Source organism: Schistocerca serialis, chromosome 3 (genome assembly GCF_023864345.2).
Source record: "Schistocerca serialis cubense isolate TAMUIC-IGC-003099 chromosome 3, iqSchSeri2.2, whole genome shotgun sequence".
NCBI lineage: Eukaryota > Metazoa > Arthropoda > Insecta > Orthoptera > Acrididae > Schistocerca > Schistocerca serialis.
The window spans coordinates 411,883,684-411,906,538 of record NC_064640.1 but is presented as its reverse complement, the minus strand read 5'-3'; the positions used below and the strand labels follow the sequence as shown (position 1 = coordinate 411,906,538).

At 41.5% G+C, this 22,855-nt stretch overlaps 1 protein-coding gene and 1 non-coding gene across 4 annotated transcripts in view; both read right to left on the bottom strand.

Moving 5' to 3' along the window:
* Window positions 1-21,367, bottom strand: part of LOC126470280 (uncharacterized) — a 171,492-nt gene extending 150,125 nt beyond the window's left edge. Inside the window, exons 1-2 of one of the 3 annotated variants that reach the window (XM_050098031.1) lie at window positions 21,090-21,367; window positions 6,668-6,840 (exon numbers count right to left, since the gene is read on the bottom strand). In XM_050098031.1, coding sequence (XP_049953988.1) covers window positions 6,668-6,839 — 172 coding nt within the window. In that variant the 5' untranslated portion in view covers window position 6,840; window positions 21,090-21,367. The remainder of the gene's footprint in view (window positions 1-6,667; window positions 6,841-21,089) is intronic. The other 2 variants (XM_050098030.1, XM_050098029.1) reach the window with 2 other exon arrangements.
* On the bottom strand, window positions 7,951-8,025 carry Trnat-ugu (transfer RNA threonine (anticodon UGU)). The gene has a single exon. It is a non-coding gene; the product is annotated as a tRNA-Thr (tRNA).
* Window positions 21,368-22,855: the final 1,488 nt, after the last annotated feature.

The following is a 22,855-nucleotide window of genomic DNA, read 5'->3' as shown; positions in this document are numbered from 1 at the left end:
AGACAGCAGCAGTGATTCCATAAGTGAGTGTACATAGTCTATATCCTTGCATCGGCTCAGGCGGTGTTTCTGCCACAGAATTCTCTGGAAGTTCCTATCATCAGGAAAGAGACACACTTGGAAATACATTTTTGATATGTCAGCCTACAGAGCCACATTAAAGGAGCGAAATTTTATAATAATGGAAAATAAGTCTGGCTGGACAGTGGGACCAACCATCAAGACATCATTGAAAGATACTCCATTAGAAGTAGCAGCGGAGCCATCAAATACTACCCTCAACTTAGTAGTGGGGTTGCATTTTTTGAAGACAGCATGATGTGGAAGGTAACACCTTGGATCAATAATACCTTGAGAAGTACAGATCTCCATGTGTTACAGTTCAGCACATTCATGCATGAATGAATGCAGCATATCCCTTCTGCAGATTCGGTTGCCCTTTAAATCTCCTCTCAAGATGCATCAGTCTCCAAGAGGCTTGTTGTTGTGATTCACCTAAGGGTTTACAGTTTCACTGACAGTCGAACCACAAATCTCCCTTCTTCATCTAGTGCCAAGTGGTGCTGAAAGTGAGCCTCACATATTTTATCCACCTTACTCACTGTTTTTGTAAACAGTTCCTCTAACTCCAGAAACCTCTGCAGTTTGGCATCTGAACTGTCACCTCTAACAAAGCACGAGGTCACTGTAGAACGAGGTACGTTACATGCAACTGAAGGCATCCTACCAGACAAAATCCAGCCAAATTTTGTTTTGATCAGTGAAGGATGACTTGGTTTCACCAGCCTTTCCTTACAAGGAACATCAAAGAAAACCTCAGCACCAAGAATTAAATCTACTGTGGCAGGCTTGTTGAATTCTGGACCAGTGAGCAGAATATTACATGAGACACTCCAGGACCTTGTAACTATCTTGTTCTCTGGTAGGTCACTGGTGACATTGTCTATGATAGCACAAGTGGTTCTAACATGAAAGTCATTGAGCCTAACAACAGTTCAACATTGCACATGTAAGACACTGAGGCTGCAGAGGCATTGTTTACATCCTTCACAAGAAATGAATGTTTACTTTGTTTCAGTTTTAATTTCTCTGCCATGCCCTTAGATATAAATGATAGCTGACTTGCACTATCTAGCACAGGCTGTTCCAACCGAGCTCCAGGGAGCCGGAGCGCTCCGGAGCGCTCACTGCGGCAGCTCGGAGCCAGCGTGGAGGGGGAAAGCGAACTCACTGGCCCCTGGCCGCATGCAGCCGCAACTGATGCAATAATCCGTGTTCAATGACAGCTATGACTAGCCGCGGGAGCCCTGTACCTCTATTGGAGGATACCTTTCTATTCATTGAGAGGGATGGTCGTCCGCAGTGTCTTGTATGTCATGAAGTGTTTAATTCTGCAAAGAGGTACAATATACAACGACATTATATACGTCTTCACGCAGCGCACTACGATCAGGTAGAAGGCGTTGCATGCGGAGAACTGGTAGCCAGGCTTAAGAACGACATACCAGGAGACTTAAGTTTAAAAACAGTTTCATAATATGGAGGATATCAAAACATGCAACATAGTTTGTGTTCTGTAATGCGTTTATAATTTTCAGGTGAATGAGAGCGGAGAAAACACTACTGAATCTGCAATCCGAGCAAGCTACAGGGTCGCTCACATCATTGCGACGAGTGGCAAGCCGTTTTCGGTGGGACCACTCGTAAAATCGTGCATGGTAGCAGTTGCAGAATGCTTGTTTCCAAGGGAGGTGCAGGCAATTGAAGGGGTTTGCCTGTCGAAGCAAACAATGTCACGTCGAATCCTGAACATGGCAGCGGATTTAGACACAGCTCAGGAAAAAGGCGGAGAGCTTTGTTGCATTTTCGCTAGTGCTTGGCGAAAGTACCAACATATCGGACTGTGCTCAGCTTGCAGTCTTGGTGCGTGGTGTCGACATGGAGCTGCAAGTAACTGAAGAACTCTTGGATGTGGTACCACTCGATTACACCGCAACATAACGTGACATTTTTGAAACTATTTGTGAATCAGTGGACAACATGAATTTGCCGTGGGATAAGCTCCATTCTGTAGCAACAGACGGTGCACCACAAATGATCGGGCGTCACCAAGGTTTTGCTTCTCGTTTGAAAAATAAACTCAGGGACGAATTCAGGAAAGACATTATGACTCTTCATTGTTTTATTCTCCAAGAGGCACTGTGCGCTGAAACAGTACAGCTAGGTGGCGTAATGAAAGATGTGAAGTGTGTGAATTTTGTGCGGCGTCACAGTATGAATCATCGCCAATTCAAAGGATTCCTGAAAGATATCGAAGCGGAGTATGGGGATATACCTTACCACAGTACAGTTCGTTGGCTGAGTCGGGGAAAAGTTCTTGATGTTTCCTTTGCCATTCGTGAGGAAATATCCCTTTTTCTCGAAATGAAAGGGGAAGAAATGCGTTGTCTTAAAGATATGAAATGGATGTCAGACCTGGCGTTCCTAGCTGACATAACTATGCATCTGATTAATTTAAATCTGTCATTGCAGGTCAAAGGGCAGCTAATCGTTGACATGCACGACCAGATCAGAGCGTTCATGGACAAGTTACGTTTATTTGAGAGGCAGATGAGTAATGGACATTTAACGTTCTTCAATCGTCTTGCTTCTTTAAAAGTACCTGAAGGTACTACTTTCGGCGATTACCAAGCAAAGTTAAAGCAGCTCATCACGTCGTTTGAAACACAATTCCCAGACCTCACTAGATTGGAAATGGAACTTAGGTGTTCAGCACTCCTTTTTCAGTTTCCCCCGATGACTTGTCATCGTCACTTCAATTGGAGCTTATTGATTTGCAAAAGTCAACTTTGTTGAAAGAGAGGTACTACAACACGTTGCATTTGTCACGATGATATCGTTCATTACAGCAAAAAACATTTCCCTAGCTTCACGACAATACCGCTCAGACCATGTGCATGTTTGTATCTATGTATTGTTGTGAGCAGCTTTTCTCAGCAATGAAAAGAGTAAAAAGTAAGGAAAGCTCGTTTCTTCAGGATGCAACACTGCGAACACTTTGACGCCTGATATTTCTGATCTTGTAATGCAAAGAAAATGTCAAGCTACAGAGGCCCAATAAATTTAGTATGCAATTTCCTGTGGAACAATTGTTTCTTATTTATTTCCCGAACATCGTATTTCCTGGTGTAGCATGCCACCACGTCTTAGCAGCTAAGGGTATGATGTTGTAGATCCTGTAAGACGCAGCTGGCTCATCAAAACGCTTGCCTTGCCGCCTGCCTCAGCCAGCCGTGCCACGTGCCGGCGTGCCGGCCCACTTGACTGGTCATAGCGAGCGACGCGGCTCCCTGGAGCAGGGAGCACTCCGCGGCTCACAACGGAGCCGACGAGCTGGAACAGCCTGATCTAGCAGAACTCTGCAAACCTGCTGTCAACCCATGCTGTCCTTAATGTTGACAACAGCTGCTGGCAACAAAACATCACAATGGAGGTTTGATTTCCCGGTCATAGCTTGATGGGCCAAGGAATGGCCTCCTGATTTACTATTCTGCCCATTCCTTGGGTCAGCAGGCTTGTGGAGCAGTATGTTGTGCCTTCCCTTACATGTCTTACAAGGAGAAATCTTGCATTTAGTCGAGAAATGACCAGAGCAGATGCACAAAAAACAAAGCTTATTTTTTGTCACATATGCCTGTCACTCATCAACATTTAGTGATTGAAACCCCTTGCATTTAGTGATAATATGAGGTTCACTACAAAAATTACGTGACTTCTCAGTATCAGCATTAGCCAGATGAGCCCTCTTCACGTCTCATTTGACTTGAATTATTGGCATTTCCTTGCAGGTCCCTTGAGGTGTTGTTTCCAAAAAATCTATTAGTTGATTTAATGTGGTGAATGTCGACCCAGACATCTTTACCTCCCACTCATGATGATCCGTAGGCCGCATACTAGCCAGAATCTCTTCTGAAAGAATAACTTCACGAAGTGGAACATCAGGTCCGAGAGCTTCTAAGGCCTTCAAATGGCTACATACGTGATTAATTAGTTGCCTATAATCGATCGCTGCACCATGATCGACCGTAGGTAAGGCCAACAAAAGCCTTAGCATGTGTGGCTGCAATTATTTTTGGGTCTTAGATAGGTTTCCTGCTGTGGCAGGTATACGTTTCGACAGGTCTTTAGCTTCACCTCGTAAAGACAAACTAAGGTAATGAAGTTTTTGATTGTCATCAATTTAATTGTTATTCACAATGAGACTCAAAAATGTAGTTTCAAAGAACTGACACTACCTGATGGATTCGAGCATAAAGGCTGCAAAAGCTGGGTGTACCTCTTCATTGAACCCTTGATAGTGGATTCAACAAAGTGACACGAATCCTCGAATTCTGCCCTGTCTTTACTATGATCTGCTGATTCGTCTTCAATTTCCAGCCGTGTTTGAGATGACTCAAAATCAGTCTGAATACGAGTCAATCGACTTAATTTTGATTCCAGCATTTTGATGCTGGCACTGTCCACAGACTGCACGAAGCTCGCTAAGCACGAGAGAGTGGCCTTTGCTACACCTCTCTGCTTGACTAATTTCTATTTCTCTGAGGGTTCCAGTTTAGGATTGGGAAGATGATAGAAGGAAGCCAACAGTTGCACTTACCAGGCTGCAGTGGCAGTACGAGGCAGTACGGACTGGAACAGCAGCACCGTCATGGGCACTGGCAGCTGGCGTGGCGGGCATTGCAGTCTCTGAAGGTGCGAAGTTTCGGCAGGAGCAGGAGGTGACGTCACCGATGATGCTGGCACTGACATGTTTCTGTGCTTCTCACGTTTGAGTTTGAGACACATTAAACGTTCACAAATATGTCCCCGTTCACCGTTGTTAAGGCTGTTATCGTCAAAGTCTCGAACAGGCCTAGGGACACTCATTAGCGCTCACCAATGAAACCAATAACGTGCGCAGCTCACAAGTGGTTTTTTAAAAGTTCACAAATACCAGAAAATGAATAAGCACGAATGTCAATTCCACGTGGTCACTGAATCCAGCCCGGAGGACCGGAAAATGTACGCACAGGCTCTTCTTCCCGTGGTGATACATTGGAGTTTGAGTGTACAGTGCGAGAGGACTCACCGTCCTCCCCTTATTTCCACTCACAATAACTGGATGGAACAAATTGTACATTATAAGTGTTTATTAGAATAAACTCTACAATATGCATAGGCAACCCGCCAACTGCGGCTCCTGGCTTAGGTGGGAGACATACACGCCTGTCTGTCCACTACGGGGTCTCAAAGCCACCTGCTTCAGCCATTACAACGGCAGCTAATCCTAACTGCGCACACAGAAGACCTGGGAGATCCACTTCCGCACGTAGGTTGCAAGGTCTCCCGGCAGGGAGCAGACTATATTGGACAGTCTGACCTGCCCATTTTGGAAGCTGCCACTAGGTGGCACTTGGATTAAGTTTCAGAGTCCAAACAGATACTGTTTTGGGAGAGGAGTGGGTGGATGGCGAGGGGGGCTGAAGGGTGGGAGATTTGATATTTTTACAGGAGCTGGTCTTTTTCAAGTGTCTCACTCAGTCTGAGGAGGGCAAGGGTACACCAGCTTCAGGGCCGGACCATGACTAGTAAAGCAGTGTGGTGTTCAAACCAATCATCTGGAAGGAGGCAGCTTTACCACCTCCCCCCCCCCCCCACCTCCCCCCCTCCCCCGTCCCATCCACAAACACACAATGAAGAAAGAATGAAATTAAGGTAAGAAAATTGGTAATGGGCAAGAGATACAAAACTGGCATGGAAAATTAACAATCTATTCAGATCATACCCACAACCAGCAAAACAGAGAGAAAAATCATGAGGTGGGTGAGGATAAAAACACATCAATAAATAAATGATTGTATGCCCATTTAAACCAAACAACCTATACTTGCATAACTACTTACTTATACTATTCTGCTGGTGATTTAACACATGCAAAGAGATTACTGAAATTTCTGACCTTTAGTTTTTATCTGATCCTGCTTTCTTTAGTTTGGAACCACCCACAGGCAGCTAAATTTCATGAATTTCTATCAATCCCAGGTTCTGATTGATCTGCCTTCCTTTCTATCACATTTTCATACTGTTCTCCCATTACCTCTACATCAAGAATCAGTGGTCCTGAAACTTTCAGTTTTAGTTTACATCTCCATCAGATAGTGTTTACTTTTTCATTATTATAGCTTTACCCATCTGTATTGTATAGGCTTTTATTTTCTACTTCTAGTTCATATTTCACAAATACCTCATTGTAAACAACAAAATGTGACTGAAAAGCGTACTGTCAATGAATGGAGAAGCAAGATGATATCAGAAGGTATTGCCGGTGAACTTAATAGCTCTCCTCACTTTGAATTGAGAACCACTACAGGATTTTTTAATGACAAAGTGACTTAATATATTTCTGATCATCACTACAAGGTCCACAACTATTTCAGGTGCCATTAAATGTAGGTGGTAAAACTAGCAGCCCAATTTTAAAGCAGTAAATCAACTTAGAAAAACTATTACCCAAACAGTCAGCCCTTTCATTTCACATAACGAAAAATGAGATAACACGAATTTCACACCAATTATCACTGTCATTAAATTTGTCAGAATATAGAATATTTAGAAAAATACCACTTACCATTCCATCCAAAACTTGCAGCTACACAAGTAATGATCTCATTATCAAACTGGTGCTGGAACAATGCTTTCAGATTTGCCAACGTAGCAGATTTTTCTGATCTCCCTGATACTGCATTTCCAGCAACATCAGTGCCAAAACTTTTATCCGAGCCACCTGCTGGTTCAGTCATCCTGTAACACGTCAATTACACACAAAATTTACGTATGTATGCTGCACAAATTATATCCCACAATTTGATAATATTCACCATGTTCCACAAAATGTCAGATAAAACAAATTCTCACAACACTATTCTAAGTGCTCCCATTTCATCAACTTTTAATTATCTTTGACTGACACACTCTTGAATGCAAGCATAATTTTCAGTCTTCGATGTTTTTAAAAGACAGTGCACACAACAGTGTTAAAACAATGGCAGAACAGTTGCAACATGTTTCTGGTGAAGAAAGATCAGGGTTTAATGTCCCACTGACAACAAGGTCTTTTCAGAGAGGGCTTAAGCTCATATAGGAGAAGTACAGCATAAGCAATAAAGTATATTCTCGCTAAAGGAACTTCCTAGCAATCACCTTACTTGATTAAGGCAAAGCATGGAAAACCAAAACCAGGTGTCTGGATGGGATTTGAATCCTACTCCTCCAGAAAGTTACGTAAGTATAGTTACCACTGTAAAAGAGAGGAAGTCCTCGGAATTTATAGCATCCAAGTCAACATATATCAAGAGACTGCTAATCTTATATAAAATGTCAGTCATTTCATCATCAAACAATTAGAGCCAATACAATGACCCAAGACAAGGTGTAAGTCATGCCGTGAACTTTATATAACATTACCTTGCTACAAAAGTTGTACTGATGCCTATTTGGGGTGCAGGTTAACAATTTTCACCTCATGTCAGTACCAATGACATCAGATACCTACCATTATACAACTATCCCCATTCCCCACAAGCAACTAGCTGATGAGGTGAAGATCACGAATCTCGTTCATACGGTGAAAGCAGAGCTTCCTACTGACAGTATATATCCCAATGTGACTAGGACTACCCATTTTGGAGACAGATGGTGGATAGTATCAAGATACTCCACTGCTTCTGTAAAGATCTTTACTTTGTAGAACTATGTAAGCCCGATTCAAAGATCAGGGGGTACACTACACAAAAGCAGTAGCTAATTAAGTAGCAGAGTGTGTACACAATGAACATCACAATTAGAATTATATTAATACTTTCAGCTGCTAACAGGCATTGATATATATCAATGGGGACAGGTGAAACTGTGTGCCCCGACCGGGACTCGAACCCGGGATCTCCTGCTTACATGGCAGACGCTCTATCCATCTGAGCCACCGAGAACACAGAGGATAGAGCAACTGCAGGGACCATCTCGTGCATGCCTCCCAAGAGACCCACATTCTCACCTTGTATGTCCACACACTACATTTGTAGTGTCCCACCCCAACACACTCATTACTTGTGGAAGACATTCATACAAAGTCCCATAAGAGTTTGGAGAATATGTGTGCATCCGCACAGAAGAAGAAGGTCATGGCCGGTGTTGCCAGAACTATACAATTATATGGATATGGTGTCTGTTCTTTCGGACATGCCCTCGATGGCTCAAATGGATAGTGTGTCTGCCATGTAAGCAGGAGATCCTGGGTTCAAGTCCCGGTCGGGGCACACATTTTCACCTGTCCCCATTGATATATCAACGCCCGTTAGCAGCTGAAGGTATTAATATAATTCTAATTTTGTTCTCGATGGCTGCAGGTCATCAATGGTGTCTGTTCTTTCGGATATGTCTGAAAGAACACACACCATATCCCCATAACATCACAATTGTTCTAAGGTAGTATCCTGGCCCCCATATCCTCCTGCCAGTATTTGTGGGCCTCTTCAGAGAGTATTCCCAAACAAAACAGACAGAAGAAAATACATCTTCTAAGTCAAATGCAGCCAACAAAATAATAAGTTCATATTATTAAACTGCAAGAATACTTGAGGTACAAATAATAACCTCATACCATTTAACTGCCAGAACATTTGTGATGAAATCCCACAGCTAGTCCCAGTTGTCAATAGCAACACTGTGAATATCTCATGCTAAATAAATATATCGACACAGTAAAATCATCAGTTTGAGTGGAATAACAATTGAAAAGAGAGGTGGTGTATTTACCACTGTCTAAAACTATGTTGAGTCTACTTCATTCAGTAAACCTTCAGAATGAGAAACAGTCTGAGCAAAACTATGAAAAGAAAATACAAAATTGTCTCCAATTCGATTGCCCAAAGTAATTGATCACTTCAGTGAGAGCTTTGAGAATATTGGGGGCTTTAATTTCCTGGTATTGTGTAAGAGAGCTTTACCACAGAAGAAAAAGATATGGTATCATCATCAATTATTCTCAATATGCTGCTTAATCAACCAAATATATGAGGTATCAACTTAAACTTTCTGGAAACTAGCCAGTTTCATCTCTTGAAGGCACTTACCACTGATGTGGGGACCAAGGACAAATAATAACCTCATACCATTTAACTGCCAGAACATTTGTGATGAAATCCCACAGCTAGTCCCAGTTGTCAATAGCAACACTGTGAATATCTCATGCTAAATAAATATATCGACACAGTAAAATCATCAGTTTGAGTGGTCACCGCATAAATGAACAATTATTTTTAAAAGTAATTCCTACCAAAACTGTACATTACACGTGTAGCCCACTTGGAGCATTTAATTCTGATGAAGAATCTATCTATGAAGGATTTTCAGGGTATGTATGTGCTGGCTAACAGTAAATATACACTGGGGTGACAAAAGTTGTAGGATAACTCCTAATAATATGCTGGACATCCTTTTCCCTGGCATAGTGCGGTGAACATGATGTGGCATGAACTCAACAAGTCGTTGGAAGTCCCCTGCAGAAACACGGATTCATGTAGCCTCTATACTTCCATAAATGGAGCATGTCAGGCGATCTGGGTAGCCACACCATTTTCTCAAATTGTCCCGAATGTTCTTCAAACCAATTGCAAACAAATGTGGCCCCGTAACATGGCGCATTGTCATGCATGAAAATTCCATCGTTGTTTGGGTAAACGAAGTCCAGGACTGGCTGCAAATGGTCTCCAAGAAGTCAAGCATAACCATTTTCAGTCAATGGGCACTTCAGTTGGACCACAGGACGCAGTCCACCCCATGTAAACACAGTTACACCATTATGGAGCCACCACCAGTTTGTACTGTGTATTGTTGAAAACTTGGGTCCATGGCTTCATAGGTTCTGTCCCACACTTGATCCCTTCCATCAGCTATTACCAGCTGGAACTGGGACTCATTTGACCAGGCCACAGTTTTCTAGATGTCTACGGTCCAACGGATATGGTCGTGAGCCCAGGAGAGGTGCTGCAGGCGATGTCATGCTGTTAGGAATGACACTCATGTTAGTTGTCTGCTGCCGTAGCTCATTAACACCAAACTTGTCAGTACTGCCATAACATATATGCTTTTCATACATCTTAAATAGATTTCTATGGTTATTTCATGTAGTGTTGCTTGCCTGTTAGCACTGACAACTCAACACTAACACCGTTGCTTTTGGTCATTAAGTGAAGGCCATCAGCCACTGTGTTCTCTGTAGTGCGAGGTAATGCCTGAAATTTGGTATTCTCAGCACACTCTGGACACTGTAGGTCTCGAAATAATCTGAAACGGAATGCCTCATGCGTCTAACTCCAACTACCATTCTCCATTCAAAGTCTGTTAATTCCCATTGTGCATCCATAATCATTTCAGAAAGCTTTTCAAATGAATCACCTGAGTACAAATGACAGCTCTGCCAATGCACTGTCCTTTTATATCTTGTGTATGTGATACTACCAGAATCTGTAAATGTGCATATTGTTATCCCATGACTTGTCACCTACACTATTGATCAAAAGTATCCGGACACCCCCAAAAACATATGTTTTCCACATTAGGTGCATTGTGCTGCCACCTACTGCCAGGTACTCCATATCAGTGACCTCAGTAGTCATTAGACACTGTGAGAGAACAGAATTGGGCGCTCCGTGGAACTCATGGACTTCGAAAGTGGTCAGTTGATTTTGTGTCACTTGTGTCATACGTCTGTAAGCGAGATTTCCAGACTCCTAAACATCCCTAGGTCCACTGTTTCCGATGTGATAGTGAAGTGGAAATGGGAAGGGACAAGTACAGTGCAAAAGCGTACATGCCGACCTTCCCTGTTGACTGACAGAGACCGCTGACAGTTGAAAAGGGTTGTAATGTGTAATAGGCAGACATCTATCCAGACCATCACAAAGGAATTCCAAACTGCATCAGGATCCACTGCAAGTACTATGACAGTTAGGCGGGAGGTAAGAAAACTTGGATTTCATGATCAAGCGGCTGATCATAAGCCACACATCATGCCGGTAAATGCCAAACGACACCTTGCTTGGTGTAAGGAGCATAAAAATTGGATGATTCAACAGTGGAAAAATGTTGTGTGGAGTGATGAACCACAATGTGGCGATCTGATGGCCGTGTGTGGGTATGACGAATGCCTGGTGAACGTCATCTGCCAACATGCATAGTGCCAACAGTAAAATTTGGAGGTGCACAGGCCTACATTGGTGTTTTAAGCATCTTCTTGCTTCCCACTGTTGAAAAACAGGAGGAGGGAGGAGGACGGTAGTGTTTAACGTCCCGTCGACAACGAGGTCATTAGAGATGGAGCGCAAGCTCGGGTTAGGGAAGGATAGGGAAGGAAATCGGCCGTGCCCTTTCAAAGGAACCATCCCGGCATTTGCCTGAAACGATTTAGGGAAATCACGGAAAACCTAAATAAGGACGGCTAGAGACGGGATTGAACCGTCATCCTCCCAAATGCGAGTCCGGTGTGCTAACCACTGCGCCACCTCGCTCGGTGATAGCAACTGAGCTCTTTCAACACGATCGAGCACCTGTTCATAATGCATGGACTGTGGCGGAGAGTTACATCCCTGTAATGGATTGGCCTCCACAGAGTCCTTACCTGAATCCTATAGAACACCTTTGGGATGCTTTGGCATGCCGACTTCGTGCCAGGCCTCACCAACCGACTTCGATACCTCTCCTCAGTGCAGTACTCTGTGAAGAATGGGTTGCCATTCCCCAAGAAACCTTCCAGCACCTGATTGAACGTATGCCTGTGACAGACGAAGCTGTCATTAAGGCAAAGGGTGGGCCAACACCATAATGAATTCCAGCATTACTGATGGAGAGCGCCACGAATTCATTTTCAGCCAGGTGTTCGGATGCTTTTGACCACATAGTGTAGGTGTATGTTGGAGCTGTGACAACCAGTAAGAGTGTCAAAGACAAGCATGACTGAAGGCTAGTGTGGCTCTTAGCTTCTACAGGCCATTAATGACAGACCTTTCGTAACAGAGTGAAGTGGTGTCGGGCAGTGTATTTGTTTTGTCTTTGGAATGGAAGCCAACACAGTCTTAAATTTATCATATAACCTTTGAGATTTATCTTGTACTGCTGTTGCTAAAAAACAAAATTATGCTTTAATGAATTATAATTTTTTCCAGACAGTTGTGTACTGGTCAGCTCTTTATTAGCATAATGTTTTTGTTTGATCGCAACTGCTGCAAAAATCATAAAAGAGGTAACTAAATTTAGATGAGATGACTGTCAAATTGTCAAATGTGAAAACTGCATATACTGATGAGTTCAGAAAAATAGTAGATTACTGCTACTGCAACTACTACATCATCATTTGGATGTTTCCACCTGTTTAGGAAGTGTAAACTGAGAACATATTTGAATTATTAGCCTTTCCAATTCTGATTCTGTGCTCAAAAAACATCAACATAATGTTCTATTGTGTTACAAGGAGTGCTTGATGCTAGTTATAAGTTTATAAATACTGATTTATCTAATGGAAAGCTTCAGTTGGATGGCGACAAAGAATATATCAACATTAGGTTATCACACTTTTGAATAATTGTTGAATTCGTCTTTGATATAATGTATTTTAAATGGAGTACATACATATTAAAGTTTGTAGATGTGGCTAACAATTTTGTTAAATGGAAATGTTTAATAAATTTAATAACTGACAGAGATGATATTGAATACTATCTTACAGCAAAAATAACTTCATGACCAATAAATATGTCATAAAGCATCCATTTGAAGATTGCATTATTGGACCACAAATACTTAAGATCTCTTAAAAACTTATCTTTCCAGAATGTAGTGTTACCTATTATAAATACTACTATGAAAAACTTTTTTACACAGAAGAGCCAAAGAAATTGGTACACCTGCTTAATATAGTGTAGGGCCCCTGCAAGCACGCAGAAGGGCCACAACACGATATGGCATGGACTTGACTAATGTCTGTAGTAGTGCTGGAGAGAATTGACACCATGAATCCTGCAGGCCTGTCCATAAATCCCTAAGAGTAAGGCGGTTTGGAGATCTCTTCTGAACAGCATATTGCAAGGCATCCCAGATATGCTCAATAATGTTAATATCTGGGGTGTTTGGTGGCTAGTGGAAGTGTTTAAACTCAGAAGAGTGTTCCTGGAGCTACTCTGTAGCAATTCTGGATGTTTGGGATGTTGCATTGTGCTGCTGGAAATGCCGAAGTCCGTATGAATGCACTATGGACATGAATGGACGCAGGTGAATTATGATGCTTTTTGTCTTTCTAGTCTGGCAAGTACACTCCTGGAAATGGAAAAAAGAACACATTGACACCGGTGTGTCAGACCCACCATACTTGCTCCGGACACTGCGAGAGGGCTGTACAAGCAATGATCACAAGCACGGCACAGCGGACACACCAGGAACCGCGGTGTTGGCCGTCGAATGGCGCTAGCTGCGCAGCATTTGTGCACCGCCGCCGTCAGTGTCAGCCAGTTTGCCGTGGCATACGGAGCTCCATCGCAGTCTTTAACACTGGTAGCATGCCGTGACAGCGTGGACGTGAACCGTATGTGCAGTTGACGGACTTTGAGCGAGGGCGTATAGTGGGCACGCGGGAGGCCGGGTGGACGTACCGCCGAATTGCTGAACACGTGGGGCGTGAGGTCTCCACAGTACATCGATGTTGTCGCCAGTGGTCGGCGGAAGGTGCACGTGCCCGTCGACCTGGGACCGGACCGCAGCGACGTACGGATGCACGCCAAGACCGAGACCGTAGGATCCTACGCAGTGCCGTAGGGGACCGCACTGCCACTTCCCAGCAAATTAGGGACACTGTTGCTCCTGGGGTATCGGCGAGGACCATTCGCAACCGTCTCCATGAAGCTGGGCTACGGTCCCGCACACCGTTAGGCCGTCTTCCGCTCACGCCCCAACATCGTGCAGCCCGCCTCCAGTGGTGTCGCGACAGGCGTGAATGGAGGGACAAATGGAGACGTGTCGTCTTCAGCGATGAGAGTCGCTTCTGCCTTGGTGCCAATGATGGTCGTATGCGTGTTTGGCGCCGTGCAGGTGAGCGCCACAATCAGGACTGCATACGACCGACGCACACAGGGCCAACACCCGGCATCATGGTGTGGGGAGCGATCTCCTACACTGGCCGTACACCACTGGTGATCGTCGAGGGGACACTGAATAGTGCACGGTACATCCAAACCGTCGTCGAACCCATCGTTCTACCATTCCTAGACCGGCAAGGGAACTTGCTGTTCCAACAGGACAATGCACGTCCGCATGTATCCCGTGCCACCCAACGTGCTCTAGAAGGTGTAAGTCAACTACCCTGGCCAGCAAGATCTCCGGATCTGTCCCCCATTGAGCATGTTTGGGACTGGATGAAGCGTCGTCTCACGCGGTCTGCACGTCCAGCACGAACGCTGGTCCAACTGAGGCGCCAGGTGGAAATGGCATGGCAAGCCGTTCCACAGGACTACATCCAGCATCTCTACGATCGTCTGCATGGGAGAATAGAAGCCTGCCTTGCTGCGAAAGGTGGATATACACTGTACTAGTGCCGACATTGTGCATGCTCTGTTGCCTGTGTCTATGTGCCTGTGGTTCTGTCAGTGTGATCATGTGATGTATCTGACCCCAGGAATGTGTCAATAAAGTTTCCCCTTCCTGGGACAATGAATTCACGGTGTTCTTATTTCAATTTCCAGGAGTGTATTTCACAAGCATTCTCGATGCTCGTGAAGAAAACTCATGTGGGAATTATCAATGTTCCTATTGCTGCTCGTTTATAAGTGCGGCTCAGAGTGATGCTCCAATACGAACACTGCTATGAGAACGACACTTTTCGTCAATGACATCTTCAGACTGCATGCGATAGATGTAAAATTAAATCAAAATGATTAAGACCATCCTTTGTTACAGTGCTCGTGAAGGACACACCAGAAGGTCAAATCTACTGTGAAGTCAGTGTGGTGAAATGTTGTTGACTGAATAATCTACAGGCAGAAACTGTTATAACTACGTAAAGACAGAAATTGCAAATATTTTCAGTGAATATGATGTCATACCAGTTTCTTTTAAACGCTATTTAAAAAATGCATAGGTGAGAGAGAAAGATGTGTTTATGTGGAATTGAAGATGATTGAAATCCACATCTTCAGCCATATTACAGAAACTACTACAGTATGTGGGTACCTTGCACCATGGCAGCTAATCCCACCCCCTTTTACCATTGGGAAAAATGATTGCCTTTCAACCTCTAAATAGCTATCACAATGATCTCTACAATTGAACCAATTGCAAGTTACTGGTGTAGGCTACCGTAATCAATTGCTTCCAGTTATGAAACTGTAGATAACCTTCAATCCAGTATCCACAGCTGAATTTGCAATTTTCATCTTCATCCATCTGAAGATTGGACTCAACATTACAGGGCTTTATTAGAAACAATTCTATTCAGAGTACTATGCCCTTGTATTCCTCTGCACCTCAGAATGAACTCGTCCATCTAGTTATAGGGTCACTTACATAAATCGAAACTATGATTCTGGATAACTGCTCTGCACATACAAAGCACTGTCAGGGATGAAAGTCATTCACAGACTTCATGTTCCCAAACAAAGATGGAATTTTTATGGATGAAAATGTGCTGTGTAAATGGGCCACAACTGTTCATGACTAGTTTGAAGAACACACTTGATAATTTGAGTGATCACCCAACACAAATCCCATCAAACATTTATGGGACATAATTGGAGGGTGAATTTCTGGACTAAATCCTGCACCAGCAACACTTTCCAAAGGCAACCTGGCTTAATATTTTAGCAGGGGACTTCCAACAACTTGCTGAGTCCATACCACATAGAGTTGTTTCAGTATGCCAGGCAAAAGGAGATCCAACACTATATTGGGAGGTATCTCATAACTTTCGTCACTTCAGTGTATATCTTGCTAAGAGTATCTAAGGTAATTTTTTTAAAAGAGTACACCTCCTTTCGACTATGCACTACTATATCTAATTTTTGTACTATCTAGATTTCAGCTTTTATGCCACTTTCAAGTATGTCGTATCTGTTAATGCAGTCCAAAGCAGGTGAACAACAGTAACACGGCATTAAGATGTAACAGTCAAAGAATGCAGACTCTTGAAAACATAGAAAATTTGAGATTGAAACTCATACAGAACCTTACTAACAATCATTCTTCCCGTAAATTATTTGCAACTGGAACTAGAGAGAGGAAAAGTGATAGTGGTAAAGAAAGGTCCTCTGCCAAGGTGGCTAGTGGAGCATAGATGTAGAATGTGTCTGAAACAAAATTCTACTTTGCACAGCCTGAGAAATCAGATTTTTGAAAGTCTCAAATAATTTAAACAAACTGGGAAAAATTTTACTGAATTAGGTTAAGAAATGAACTGAATGTCAAGTGACAATTTCTTAAGTGAAAATGTAGATGTATGCCAATGATATGATCCAACTATAAGAGAGAAGTGTGTCATCGCAGAAGCCATTAACAAACTGGAAAAACTGTCCCACAAAAATGACCTGGTCATAAATAAGGATAAGACAAAAAGGGTCGACAGAAGCGTCCGATCCCACGCGTCGGCTTTGACCCGTGACGTAAGGGTGTTGTCGTGTGTGACGTCATGACGGCGCAGAGTTTGGTTTGTGAGTGTGGCGTGTTTGCAGATGTCGTTGTGTTGTGGTTTGTTGTGCTCTCTGGCGGTATGTTCAGGGTTTTCGTTTGTGTGGTGTAATGGGTTCAGTTTGCTTTTGCTCATTATCCAGAATTGTTAGAGCGTTGGCTGTGTTTGTAGTGGAATACATTTCAGTGAGTTAACGATTTTGTGTGAAGGTTAATTTAGTGTTGTTCACTGTACATTGTGTGGTAATTTTATTAAAATTAATCGGTTGTTGTTTATGTTCTGGAATGGATATGACAGATAAAATTAACAGTGTGCAGGTCAAGGGAAGTGTTCTATCCCAATGTGTGGCTGTGTATGTTGATATTGGTATCGGGAGATGTTTTTAAGCTATATAGGCCAAGGGAAGTGTTTGATCCTAATTTATGGGATCGGGAGCTGCTGTTGGGCTATATAGGTCAAGGGAAGTGTCTGATTCCAGATGATACTGTGTTTAGTGGTATTTGGGGAGTTCTGTGATGTCTGTTTTTTTCGTCGTTTTGTGTGGTATTGTATGGGGGTGGGTGTCTAAATTTGTTTATATTTAGTTTGCCCCCACCCATTTCCCGCGCTTGTCCTGTTAGTGCCATTAGGCTTTTTGTGGAAAGTGTGTGTGTTTGCTTTTCAATGTATTTTTGTCCTCATAATGTGTACGTACCGACTTTATATGCACCATATTGGAATCGTGGTTTATGGTTGTTTCCGCCATATTTGTGACGTCATGGGTCAAAGCAGATCGGCGGGATCGGACGCTTCCGTATTTCCGACAAAAGCAATTACATTCAAGAAAGGAGGGACCCCCGCAAACAATGACAAATTCACCTGTGGAGAACAAAAACTGGAAACAGTCAAACGCTACAAAAGCCTAGCAATTATAGTGCAGGTAACAGGCCGTTTTCCTAGCACATTGGAGATAGGGTACTAAGAGCAAAGAATGCAACTACCGAGATTAATAAACTGAATCTACTATCTGTAAGAACAGCTCTGAGATTATTTGACATAAAGGTTGCAACACGTGCATCAGACAGCTTACAATACGACTTACATGGAGACACCTCACACATTCAAAACCTCAAACGACTAGAGGGAGTCAAGGCAGCATGTATTTCACAATACAATCAAAACAGAGTAATCTACATCCTGTCAGACACGAACTACTTCACTGAAGGTTAGATTGCAGCTTATGACTTGATATAACCCCACAAAGCATCAGACTCCTGCAAGACATGCAGCACAAAGCAATAACAAGAGCAAATCACAACCCCACTGAGAGTTGTGAGTACACCATATGCAGAGGACCTTGCAATACATATAAAGTGTAAAGAAAGAACTTTGTCACTATCTCACTATGCAAATGATAACTTTGGTTAACTAATCAATACTTTGCACACGTCATGTTTCATAAAATCTTAATAGAACTTAGTGAAAATATCACTTTGTGGGGACGTAGAATCACCACTGGCTCTACCCCCCAATAATATCACGGCAAGAACAACTGTATCTTTGCCATAGCAGTTCTCGTAGTATGTACTCTATGCTACAGGCATTGTGTATACGCTGTGAGTATATAAAAGTATTCATATTAAGTGACGGGAGTGCAAGTTATTATTTATTGCCGTAATTACTGTGCCTGCTGGCCACTACCTACAACTTTATCTGTAAAGATTTATAGCATTTGATATTAACTTGTCCATAAAATTTGGTAGAAAAATTTCCTCACCTCAAGAATATTAAACGCACAAGTTCTGTTTCCAAAAGCTCTGTGTCAGATTTCTGAGCAATGACCTAGCATATGAAGCTATGAATTTCATCTGAAACCTTGACGATGTAGAGAAGAGACCTATCATCTGTGACAATTACGCCACAATAGAAACAATTACTTCCCACTCTAAACTGCTTTAGCAGTAACCGATAACTCAAGCATGTTGCTTCATGTGCTGCTGTAATAATCATGATACAGTGACCACCCACTGTCAACTGAAGACATAACTGTAGCACTAACAGAATAATATGTTAGGCCTACATTCTTATTGGATTTTAAATAAAACCAGTTCAAAAATAAATTAGACAACCTTTTTTACATTTTTCCAACATGTCTTTCTAGTCACATGGCAGTTTTACAACAGCTTCATTTTATCTTAGACTTAACAACTAGGCTGCAAGCTGACACCACAAAAAATTGCAAAATTTTGTCACATGCAAAATATAATACAAATACGTAAATTAAACCATGATGTTCTATCTTTCCTACAGCATAAAATAACTGTCGCAACAGCAGCATTTGACTGAAGTGTATTCAACAAGGAGGAAGACTCATAACTGTCTAGTAATTGCCTTAATTAACACTTTGTGGTACCTCAACTTCTAGATAATTTAATTTAAAGTATGGTTTCAGTTCTAAGAAAGAAAGAAATAATTTAAGAAGTATAAAAATGTATTAAGAAGTGACTTGCAGTAAAAAGAGTGGTCTTCCTACTTAAAGAGTATAAAATTTCGCAAAAAACTGTTACATGCTTTCACCTATAAATTTCCCATTCCCCTTTGTTGTTACAGTCGAAATGCACTTACTGGCAGGAGGAAGTTGTGGTGATGTGAAAGGTTTGTTCGAACTTTTGTGGATTGGTATTACTACAAAAACATTTGACTGAAACCTAAAACTGGTGCAGTACCAGCCTGGACACATTAGATAAAAACAGCAACTGCATATTTGAAGAGGAAAGGCAATGATTTTCTACTCATACACAAACATATATAATCCTAAAGTTCTTTAGAAATAAATCCTATAATTATCACTATTAGTGGATTAGCAACTGCATAATTTGTTGAACAGAAATAGCCTGCAGTGGCTGTGTCTGTCAGTGTATAACTTCACTCATTCCATATTCCTGAAGGCTATCCATGTTGAGATTTATGGAACACAAAGTATAAATGAATGAAAGCAGATCCATCAATCGACTAGGTTTGGAGGGTAGTGTCCCTCTATGAAAACTGTAGTAAATCCTTTGACACACAGGAGGAAAAATTCAGTCATGTAAATGGAAAATAAAAGATAAATCAGGAAATGGGTACTGAATCATTTGCCATTTTTACAACAACTTGCCAAGTGCGCTACCAAACAGTTCCTTTACTTGTATGTAAAATACATTATCTCCTAAACATATATTTTCAAAAGTGGTGCAATTAGGATATGGTCAATACACCGGAATCATTCCGGGTAATGCATTAAGCTTGAGACACAATCTGCTTTATTCACCACGGTCTTTCTGGTCCCTTTAATCCCACAAACCAACCACCACCGTCTTAAAAAACAAGTAGCCTATAGACTATTTGCACTTTGAATGAAAGTGTGAGTTGTACCAAAAAAATTGAATCATTCCCATTGAATAAAAAAGTAGTTTTCTCAAACAGTTGTAATCCATGAACTATCTGAATGTAGAATCACGTACTACCTATTTGCTGACCATATAAAGTAAGGAAGGGTACAGTTTAATATCACATCCACTTAAACAGCGTTTAAAGATGAAACATTCTCTTCCAATTGAGTGAGAATGCAAAACAAGAAGGCAATGTTCTCGTTGAAGGAAACACAAACAGTAGTGAATTACAAAAACCTAATTGAGAACTGTTAGATAAAAACTGAATCTCTCTAACACATGTCCAGTGCCATAACTAAGACACCCAAGAGGCTTTGATTCTTAATTTCAAAATAGTAATGTATTAAGAAAAACAATTATATCATTTATGCTGGAAAAAGAGGGCAGGATGATACCACTGTTGAATATAACCAACCAACATCATGGATAACAACATCTGCAACACCACTTCCTGCAGTGATTTTATATTTTCAACTTCGAGAATATTCAAAAGTTTTGTCATCTTTACTGAAGAGGTATACAACACCACAAATTTTTAAAGTGAACAAACTTTAGAAACGAAAGTTTTAAATTGTAAAGAACTGAAACATAGATAATCTGAATTCGTTGTGCACAAGTTTAATAAATTTATTTATTTGCAAAATTACGGTAATTGTCTGGAAACAAGACTTCAGACTATGTATGAAGTTAATAATGTTATTGTTATGGTTACATAATTATTACACAATTGTAGGTACTCTTAAATTATAATTTAGCGTTGTTATCAGGTGCAGCTCACGCAGTTATGTGCATATGAAGCGAAACTTTAGATGTCATACCTGTCTGTCTCGTTGATTTACGTAACGTGACAGCAAAACAAACTTCTATGAAGTGCATATTGTGTATGTTTTCTAAAGGACTACACACAAACACACACTCACCTTCAATTAAAACGTATTTTTCCCATTCACTTGAAGCACAATAATCGCTGAAAAAACGAAATCATTCATCTGTGCATTTAACATATGCACAACCTGATTTGGTGCAACACACTTATTAGTTTATTCTTATCTCAATACCCATTACATGGCACTTCCACAATGTATAGCGCAACAAGTGTAAGGTGAACTGACACAAAGAAGGAGCCACTGGAAGGCTGTTCTCTCTCTCTCTATTTTTTTTTTTTTCCCCCTCTTATACAAATTCACTCATACACACCACCACATAATGTCGCATTCTGCATCGCACCTTCAGAAGTTCAAAACATCATCATGAGAAACTCAAATATGTTGACAGAAAGATGTGAACGACAAATCAATACAAAGACTTCATTTCAGAAGAAATGCAACACTACACTTTCAGTCTATTGTCTCAGTTCAGAGGAACCACAATTAAAGTTAACCTTAGATTGCCCATAGCATTGTGCAATATTTTTATTGTGCAAGATTATTGACTGTCTATGAATAAGATTGAAAGTTGCTTCGTATATTGTCGGATCTCCTGCAAGTAGATTCTTATTGCTCAAACTGATTGTACTCAGTCTAATTTTGTATAACTTCGTCAGTTCACGTTTAGATACGTGCCTTTATAGTTTATTTATATATACGTCACGAGAGGTACTGTGGCTGCGCTCCTTTCAAAGATATACTTTGGCTTTCTCTAAGGCATCGATAGATGTCACTGTTGTCGGTAGCGTTGTGACTGCGGTAGTTTTAAAGCAGCAGTTCTTTATATGTTCATCTGGTTCATTAATTGCACATTTGGAAACTATTGCTGCCTTTTCTTTGGTTGCCCACCTCATATTCGCTATTTACATGGCGGTATGTAGCACGGTAACTACACTAGAAGCTTCCTCAGCAGTGAACAAATGTGTTGGTTGTGTGAAGTGCGTTCTAATTTGTACGAAGGAATACAATTCGCCGCCAGAAAAGTAAACTTTTTCCTTTACACTACAAGGTAACTGAAACAACGAGAAAAACAGCATCTAGAATGTGCCTGTACCAGGAGCAGAATGTATTTCGTCTGCATACGTTCTTTACCCGAAGACTTTCTTGTTTGGAAAAGGAGTCTCCTAAAATAACAAACTTGTGAAATTTCTTTTCTGCTTTATAAGTGGCTGACAGACGAAGTCACGTTTTAATTCTCTCTCACATGTGTCACTCTTTTTTATGTGTTGAGTCCTGAGTGGTAGTTTATTTTCACCAGATTCACTCGCTTTTCCATGTTTCATGCTTAATTTGTAAATAATTGACATTTAATACCAATAAATTGTACCTCTTTGGGAGATTCTCAAGGTACTAGTGTTCTGGAGCAGCATTTATTTACAGTAGATAAGTTATAATATGGTTATAATATAAAACACACGTAATTCGAGCTTACTAAAATCCAATACGACCTCACCCAGATGCTTCACGTGCTTCTATTTTCATATACATCACGGGAGCTACTATGGCTGCGCTCCTTTCAAAGTTACACTTTGGTTTTCTCGAAGGCATTTATAGATGACGCTGTTGTCAAGGTATCGTCGTGACGGCGGCAGCCATTCTAACATACGAATTAAAGCAGAAGGTCTGTATAATGTATGTGTTCAGTTGGTTCATTCATTTCGAATCTGGGAACTATTGCTGTCTTCTCTTTCTTTCGAAGTGACCTTCTGCCCACATCATACTCGTTATTTACATAGTGGTATGTAGTACGAATAATATTT